At 39.7% G+C, this 9,498-nt stretch overlaps 1 protein-coding gene across 7 annotated transcripts in view; it reads right to left on the bottom strand.

Moving 5' to 3' along the window:
- The window catches only part of LOC102215929 (cyclin-dependent kinase 17-like), a 40,921-nt gene that overhangs the window by 8,224 nt on the left and 23,199 nt on the right, over positions 1-9,498 (bottom strand). For all 7 annotated transcript variants that reach the window (XM_005732454.1, XM_005732457.1, XM_005732451.1 and 4 more), the window contains 8 exons: positions 6,707-6,832; positions 2,458-2,514; positions 2,232-2,346; positions 1,950-2,044; positions 1,807-1,869; positions 1,590-1,713; positions 614-734; positions 161-258 (listed from right to left, as the gene is read on the bottom strand). In XM_005732454.1, the coding sequence (XP_005732511.1) occupies positions 161-258; positions 614-734; positions 1,590-1,713; positions 1,807-1,869; positions 1,950-2,044; positions 2,232-2,346; positions 2,458-2,514; positions 6,707-6,832 (799 nt within the window). The remainder of the gene's footprint in view (positions 1-160; positions 259-613; positions 735-1,589; positions 1,714-1,806; positions 1,870-1,949; positions 2,045-2,231; positions 2,347-2,457; positions 2,515-6,706; positions 6,833-9,498) is intronic.

Below are 9,498 nucleotides of genomic sequence, written 5' to 3'. Positions count from 1 at the left end.
TCGAGCCTATACAGCTTGGAGTAAGACAACATGCATGAAGAGGATGATGTGGACAAAATACTCATTTGCCTAATAATTCTGCACTCCCTATATACACATGCACACAGTGTACACGCACACATAAAAGCAAATGCTCATCCAAATTCCATTGGTGTCTCACCAAGGATGCGAAATATGAGATGAAGCTCATCCTCTACAGTTGATCCAGGGAAGAGAGGTCTGCCTGTTATCATTTCATAGAAGATGCAGCCCACACCCCTGGAAGAACGACAATAAAGTAGTACAAAATTATAGTGTTTTAGTCATCTATTATGCAGATTCAGGCTGCCAGGGGATGTAAAACTATAAACGAGTTGCAAAGAGGTTGTTTTTATCTAATGCATAAAGCAAAAGATTTTTAAAAATCTAACTTTCTCCAATTCTATACATAAATATGAAAAAAGAACCTTTTTAATCAAATTCTACAATGTTTATGTCCTAACATCCATACAAAGTATTTAAATGCTGATGAAAGACAAAAGAAACAACTCTACTCTGAAATATGCTGGTACCTCAGAAGTGACAGCTGCACAAACAATGAAAATGGGCAGTATTGATAAATGTGTCCACTCACCACATGTCAATGGGTGTAGAGTACTCAGTGGAGCCCAGCAGCACATCTGGTGGTCGGTACCATAATGTCACAACTTCATTTGAGTAGGTCTTCGTAGGGACCGACTTAGCTCGAGCCAAACCTGATTTTAAATAGTGAGACTAGTTCATAAAAATACAGTTTTGTAATGTGGGCCACCACCTGTGAACCTGTGAGAAGATGTCTTATCCAAACTCTGTAACAGCTTTTCAACTTTGCATAGTGTCGTAGTTGATGAACTTTAAAGTTTTGTGTTCTATGACATAGATCAATTCTTGTTACATTTTTTAACTTTACATATTTACTGTTTATTTTTATAAAGTACAAAGCTTGCTATGCACAAGGATGGGCCTTTAAATTGCATAAAAATGCATTAAATATAATGAATACATACATTAAGGAGAACAGAAACTCAAAATACAGAAAGGCAAAATAGTATCAGGCACAAATAAGATACACAATACCTGAAAAAAGATCATGCATAAAGCTAGCTTCCATATGAAGTGATATGGAATTAATGAAATATCATGTTACAACTTTTACCAAAGGAGGGGAGTGTTGGGTAATTACTCCAAACTATGTTGTTTTGAGTACCATGACCTTTAGGAGTTGCTAGTGGGACTCGTACTTGTTTGGGTTAGGGTGTATATAAAAGGCTACTGGGTTCTAAAAAACACACACACACTTATCTCACTCTGATGGATCCATGTTGCGTAAAAATACTTAAACATGTGGAGTGGAGGAGGATTGATCCATCCTCCTCCACTCCACACGTTTATGTATCCTTGTCCACATGTTTTTTGAGCCTATCTTTGAAAACTGAAATAATCAAAATGAGACACAAATAATATTTTAAGTAATTAGCTTGTGAGAACCTTAGAAAACTAAGCAATAAAGGAACTTTCAGCATATTATACAAAACTATCTGCCCTTTAAGTTAATGACAAAGGTGACATACCAAAGTCTGCCAGTTTGAGCTCTCCTTTTTCATTGATGAGCAGGTTCTGGGGTTTCAGGTCTCTATGGAGGACCTTCCTCCTGTGGCAGTACGCCAGACCTCTTAAAAGCTGAAATAAGAAGATCTGATGTGGAGAGAAGAGGATGTAAACAACACAATCAGCCACCAGACACATTTCCATTTTTCAATACTGACCGCTTGTAATACTCTAGATTACCTTAACGTTGTGAACGCTCATGATGCTCCCACAGTCGTCCATATATTGCTTCAGGTCTTTTTCCTGATGAGAAAGAAAGAAAGTGCTTATCTGTAGTTTCTGGTTTCATGTAACTCACACATTAAAAACAAAGTGACACTCACCAGATACTCAAACACGAGTGTTAGGCACTTGTCAGTGTGGATAATGTCATGGAGAGTGACAATATTGGCGTGCTTCAAGTCTTTCAGTAGAGACACTGGAGGAGAAGACAGATTAGACACTGTCAGTCAAACAGAGACAAGCTGTGAGACGTAACACGGCTCATACTTCAGTCACAGCCCGTGGCGCTACAAGACACTTTGTCAAGTTTTTGTCTGTATGTACAAGTGTGCCATGTTGACTTTGGAGGTGTGTGCTTCCAAATCACAACTGTTTGTCAGTACCTTCTCGGATAGCGGTGCAGGGCGCGCCCTCCTCGTGCTCTAGGCGGATCTCTTTCAGGGCGACCAAGTTATCTGTTAACTTACTTCGCCCCTTAAATACTGTCGCATAGGTCCCCTGCAGAGATGTAAAAAAAAAAAAAAACAGTAAATGAATGAGTAAAATACAGTGGATGAACACTTTGTTTGCATTGTGTTGCTTCTGTTGGTGGCTCTTTATTGACCTCACCTCTCCTAGTTTGTCCAGTTTGATGTAGGTTTCAAGTTTCCCAAAGCCGATCTCAGACTGTGGAGGACAGAGAGAAGGCGTTTGAGGAGGCTGGCAATGACAGGTCAAATCTTGCTTTTGCACAGCCTGATCGGATACTGCATCATATTTAATTTAACTGTCAGCCTCACTACTTTTGAAATCTCTCCGACAATTGCAGGTTTCTGAGTCACCAGGCCTTTTTTTATCCTGTAATGTGTACAAATTACAGGGCTGCTTGAGCAATTTTTAGGATTATTCTGTATTTTTGAGTGTGATTCATCTTGAACAACAGTCTGCAGACATAATATTTTCAAAAGGAAAAGGACAAAAATATCAACATTTATCTAGAAATCTGCATCTCTTCAAAGGTTCTTTAACTGTCATTACTGGGAAGGTGTGACGTAATTTACAGATGCACATATACTGTTTGGCCACAAGGTGTCAGTGTAGCAAAGATAATCAAATATGGCAACTACGTTTTTATATCTAAACATTTTTATAGACTATAAAGATGTGGAAGGTAAACACTGCAGAGTGATAACTGAAATAAACCTGAGCTCAGTTATACATGGTTAGCTGTATAATGTATGTGGCTCCTGGGTTTTGAAGTCATGAATTATGGATGGATGTCGCTATATAAAGCTGTGATGCCCACAGGTCTGTCAGGGTTTATGCCTGTCACTTGTTTCTCTCTTTTCCTCAATAATTTGTCTAATTGTGTGACGTTTCCTTTACATTCATTATAATGAACACACTCAACCCTCTTAATTTAGTCTGTCCCATTGTGACAATCGTACAAAGTCCCAGGCCAATGCATGTACGTATGCGTGTGCGAGGGAGGGGGAGGGTCTCCGGTGACCAAGTTAGCTGTTGAAGCATGTGATGTCTTTAAAGGCATGCCTAGAAAAAACACATCTGAATAAGCTCGGATACAAAATGGCATACTTACACACTGAGACAAGTGAGTGTGGACATGGGTAAGCAGGAGTTTAAATGTGCAGAAGTTGTTAATTAACTGACACATTCTTATTTGTGTATTTAAATCAGTGCTTTTATTTGTTACACGTCAATTTCAGCCCTTCAAACTCACAAAAAAGATGAAAGAAACACATCAATCAGAGTAGATATATGAGCTTTTATGTAAAGCAGGGGCATGTACTTTATAATACATACACTTAGACACACTTTATGCTTAAACGTAAATCTAACACAAAAAAACACCCACACACAAAGACGTTATTGCCACCTCCCCCACAGCTAACCCCTATAATAACAATCATATAATAAATCTTGCCTCGTGAAGGAGTGCGTGCACACAGAAAGGCGCACCTCTCTGCTACCGGTGTGCAGCAGTGCTCTCCGACTGCCTTACCATGTTTTTCATAAGTGTGAGCTTGTGCGCCTGCGTATGCTTTTGATGGCAATAGGTTCATTTCATTCCCAACGCTCTAGCGAGCTTACTCAGCAGAACTAGGTCAGGCCAAGTTTTAGTGACAAAACTGAAGTAAGATAAAACCAAACAATATGTGAGTGTAAGTGCCTTGTCTCAGGCTGCAGGGCAACACAGGCTGATGAACTCATAGTACAAAAAAATGCAGGATGTGAAATGTCTGCAAGAAGATATTTATTGACAAAGAAATCAAACGAATTATCCATATTTCACTTGTAATTACAGTTTCTTTATGTGGTACCTAGAAGAAAGCTTAAGTTTGAGAGCGAGGCTGGATTTATAGTATTCAGTGGGAAAGCTAAAATGATAGCCTTCTGAGAAGAGAAGAGGTGGCAGGAAATGAGAGGTGGGAAGAAAGATGAGGCCATTCACTAACACGAAGCTTCCTCAGAACTATAATCAATCGGCCAATAAACCAGCTTGCACTGTCACCATGTTCATGTAAACCTGCCAACAGCAACAAAAAAGAAAACCGAAGGACTGCACAATACTTAGCAGTCCTTTTGGCTTTCATCAGTTGACAGTTACATCATATGTGACTTACAATGAAAACACAACATGAGCAAAGAGAGAGGGACATAATAATAGGCATTGAAGTTTTTTTAGCCCAGTGTTCTGTTGCTGTAAGGTTGAACGGGTTCGTGGAAAGAAGTGAGTGCTGCATAATATGATTAAGTGTTGTGCTTCGAGATAAAATGACATCTCGCTCCTCAGTGCCATGGAACACTGAGTTTCACTGGACTGCTGTGAATAATTGATTACCAATGTGCAACAGCCATGAGCGAAAACTGATACCGACTTCACTTGCATTACACTGGCAACAATTCGACACTCAAAACACGTGATTTCAGAGTCTGCGATGGAATACCGGAAACATGATCTACATTACCATAACATATGACAAGCGCACAGGCAGCCCCGAGGCTATTACATCAGTTTTCTCAGAAAATTTTTTTCCAAACATAACAGGATAACTGGTATTGCTTGTTGCAACAGGAAATACCACAAAGGAATTTTTTTAAGCAATTTGGGAGGTGTTTGTTTGCCTGTCTGTGGACAAATTTTGACTTGATAGCATCACAACTCCACAGTAAAAATAAAGGCTGAGAACCAAGAAAGGTGTGGTAAAATCCACAAGCACTCAGGACTCATGTCATACCATTGAGTACCCATGGGTCATCGCAGCCAATGGGATTCCTTCACTAGATAATCTCTAGTTAAACTTAAATCTCTTGTGAAACCATTTATTTTAAACATCTTTAGCTCCTTTTAAATGTACTTAAACTATTTCAGGAGCAGATGAGCAGTGAATGAGGAATTTCTGCAGGCTAATTCATTTCATAGCACAAATTCAAAGTAATTAAATACCGTACATACTGTGCAAACCATGTTCAGACTACTGCACGGTCAGAAACACACTTTTGCATGGATGCATTACCCTATATAAAGGAACGACCAGGACTAATAGAACAAAAACAGTCTGGCTGTGATGCATCTTCTGAATACATGGGCTGCAAGCTCGGCAGAGTGCTCGGGATCAATCAAAACCTTGTTTTCCTGGTATAAAACCTAAATCCAGCTACAGAGTGGCACTAATGTTTCCATTTGTCTTTACTTACATTTGCTTAGCATTTTTCAGTTATCCATGCCCTTTTTAAACCTGACATCTTATCATTCAAGCCCTTTTAGTCCTCTCTTTCCATCTCCTTTTGTACATTTCCTTTCTCTTCCGTGCTCTCTAGCTCATCCCAAGGTGTCCTGGGGTGTAATCCCAGTCAGGAGAGGAGCTGCAGCAGATGAGACTGACACTTCTGCTGAATTATTGATTGAGCTATTACATCACACACATACAACAACTCCAACAATACACAGCTCCACACAGCTGGGCAAACCCAACAAAACGCACACTATACATCTAATATATATGACTATCCTCTTCTTCTGCTCCACCCTATACCATATACTTCCCCTCAGAGACTCTTTGCTTTCAAGTCTGTGAGCCTCCTGCAGAAAAGCTACGTCATTAAGTTGCTTCAAGCAGAGAGATTGAGGCGGGCAAATGGACCTGTTTGATAATAACAGCAAAAACGGTTGATGGAGGATGAGTCCTTCATATTTTCCCAAAGAATATCAGGCTTTCAGTAATCTTGTTTAGTGTAATGCATTGACTAAGTACACTGAATTCCCTTTAAAACTACGCAAGCCTGTGGGTGGAGTGAAACAAAGGGCACAATAATGTATAACAGGAAACTTGAAAGTTGGAGCGATGGCAGAAACAAAACCGTAATTTGGAAAAAAAAGTGTGACCAAAATAAAAACCAAGTGACAGAGCAGGGGCACTTCAACAATTAAAGGACATGCTGCATATTCATGAATACAAGCCTATTTCTTTCCCGAACAACCCCTCCTCTCACTGCCAGACCCCAATTCATACCCATAATGCTCTTGGCCTGTATGCATAATTCAGAATCTATCATTCATGCCCCTACTGAGGCATTGTAAGCACTATAGCATAGCCCAGTGTGTGTTTAAAGTGAGTCTATGTTTGTGTCGTTGCTCTGTGTGTGCGTTTTAGACAATAATGGTCCTGGTCAAGCATTTAAGTAGTGTACAATGGCATTGAAAGCTTACATTACTTTTGTTTCTACACAAAGCAGCATGAAAAAGGGCAAGCACACACCCAGATAAAATGACAAAATGACATCAGAGACTAGCTTCAACTGCTTTGCACACATATATATAGATGCAAATGTGCACACAGATAAATTAAGTACTGACCAATGATGCGCGCCGTAGCCTGCGGCTCATGGGTTTGTCAAAGGGCGGGCTGTTCATGGCAAACTTCTCCAAGTAGCCCTCTGGTAGCCTGATATCAGCTGGGAGAGACAAACGTTTGTTTATGTCCTAAAAGAGAAGAACAAATAAACAAAAGGAGACATGAAGAAACTGAAACATGATTTTCAATATTAAAAACCTTTTTCCATTTACAATTATACTATAAAGACATTAGTCCTGAAATATTCAGGATATTCCGTACCTTTTAAATTTGGTTTGGTATGATATGTCACAAAAAAGATTTACAAATGCGCATTAAATAAATCTCGTTCCTTCATCATTTATCAGCTTGTTATTACTTCACCTTAATTAACCATTATGATCTGGTATCAAATCAAAGCTTTTTTTCTTTTTAAATATTATTGGTTGCTTGTCTACTCACAAGCAGCTTGCTCCATCTGTCTCTCCTGGCTGCGAGTTTGTCAAATGAGAGCAGACCTTTGGTTAACAGGTGCCATCTGCTGCTGTGAATGACTGACGAATGATGATGTGGATAACACCTATACTCGCTATGGCTGAATAAGATGCCAGTGCAAGACCACCACATGATCAGGATAAATTCCAGCTAGTTACTGGCTAGTTTTGGCTACATTTTCATAATGCACTATTAGCATTGAGTTTGCATGTTTTCCCCATGTCTGCTTGGGTTCTCTCCGGGTACTCCGGCTTCCTCCCACAGACCAAAGACATGCCAATAGTGGGGTCTAAATTGCCCATAGATGTGAATGTAAATGCAAATGAGTGTCTCTCTTCAAGATGAATGACAACTGGGATAGGCTCCAGGCTGATCTGCATTTCTTTCAAAATGAAAGCACGCTTGATATTTTTATCTTTTACTTTTTTTGCTAATTAATTCATGTTGTAGTTCTTTTTGACTTCAATTGCTAAGTGCAGCCTCTCCCCCTGGAAGTGTTTAGCTTTAGACGATCACATTTTAGACACAATTTTAGGAATTAAACATCATCATATATTTGAGTCAGTGTTGTTAACAGCTTCTAGCCACTGCAAGAACTTTCACCTTCCAGTCTTTGCTGGAATGCAAATTTCTGTGACACGATCACCGGCAAGGTGCCAGTCACACATTGTTTCCATGGCAGCAGTAGTTAGGTGACCCAGTCAAAACACCCCTCAAGTGTGTGTCCTCAGTGTGAATATGTAGTGATACGTTTGTTTACATGTAACCGTGCAATAGGAGGATATTAAAGTGTGTATATGCCTGAAGATGAGATGTAGAGGTACTGTATGCCTTTAATAGTTTTATCTGAGCTGACTGCCTGACATCACAACATGCATGTCACATGAAAAAAGTATATATAAACTATATGGATGGCGACAACTGACGAATCCTAAAGCAACGCTCTGCATGTTTTAGCAGTATATGTGAGACAATGTAAACGTGAGCCACAGTCGCTTGCACAGAAATGCCTCCTAGCTGTAGTTAGCACATTTGTAAGCTCAACTTAAAATTGGAATCATAAAAGAGAAGAATACGTGTAAGCAATACAACACCATATATAGTGTTAGACATATAAATACAAATGACTGCAAATTTCATCAAGCAAAACATTTGATATTTTATGCAATTTATAATGAAAGTGACACCTCGTGATCACAACAAAAGTCTTTCACACAAAATTCACTGTCCACACTGTCTTTCAAAGGCGTAACAATAGACAAAAGTTCACAAACACAGCCACTCCTGCCCTCTTATTCACTGGTAGAGACTGAATAAAGATCTAAATACAAAACAAAACATGTGTGCCCCCGTACTCACAATGCAGAACAGCTCTAGTAGCTCCCTCATTGTCCTCCTTAAATGTGTTTTTCTATGCACTCACACACATGCGCTTTCAACGATGCATGTCTCTAACCTGATACATGACTGCACACACTGAGAGAGAGAGAGAGAGAAATAGAGTGAGAGAGGGCTGGCACTGTGGTAGAGTGCCATCCACATACTTAGGAAAAGAAGTGGGGGGGAAGGGTTGGAGGAGGGGGATGCAGGAGCAGAGGAAAAGAGGAATAGACAGATTCCTGAGGGGAGAAAGGCAGATGGGGGGAAGGGGTGAATGGAGGGGGTGGCACAGAGAAAACATTGTTTTTTTGTTCTCTCCTGCCATCATTTTGTCCTCCATCTCTTCTTTACTTTCTCTCTTATCATCTCCTGAGCCCTATTCCCCTGGATCTCCTTTTTCTTTGTCATTGCAATAATTACACCGACATACGTAATTACTCTCACCCCAACATTTTCCTCTCCCACACTGCCAATCCATCTCCTTCTCTTTCTTTCTCTCTCTCTCGTAAACATGGTCTAAATTAGTCCCATCCACTGCTCACAGCAGTGAGAGGCTCTGTATCTAGAGGCATTTCCCGTAATACTGCTGTGCTCAACACTCTGCAGCTCCTTCAAACGGACACACGCAGCCTGACCGAGACATGACGGCACTCAGAGATTCAGCAGCAAACAGCAACACTATCTGTCAGATAGCACAGGTGCACTCGCATATACACACAAGTTAGTGAAAATAAAAAGAGCCTGCTATATTTTTCTCTCATAAATGTGCAGTTGCAATAATAGATGTTCAAAATTTAAAATATTGAGGTCACTGAATACATACAGTACACAAATACTTAACGCACAAATACTTAAATACACATACAAACACATCCGTAATTACTATATATGTATGTATATATATATGTATGTGTATATATATATATATATATATGTATGT

The sequence above is a fragment of the Pundamilia nyererei genome, unplaced genomic scaffold, assembly GCF_000239375.1.
Source record: "Pundamilia nyererei isolate P.nyererei 1_Seehausen unplaced genomic scaffold, PunNye1.0 scaffold00047, whole genome shotgun sequence".
Taxonomy (NCBI): domain Eukaryota; kingdom Metazoa; phylum Chordata; class Actinopteri; order Cichliformes; family Cichlidae; genus Pundamilia; species Pundamilia nyererei.
The sequence above is the reverse complement of the archived record's forward strand: the minus strand, read 5'-3'. Positions and strand labels throughout refer to the sequence as shown.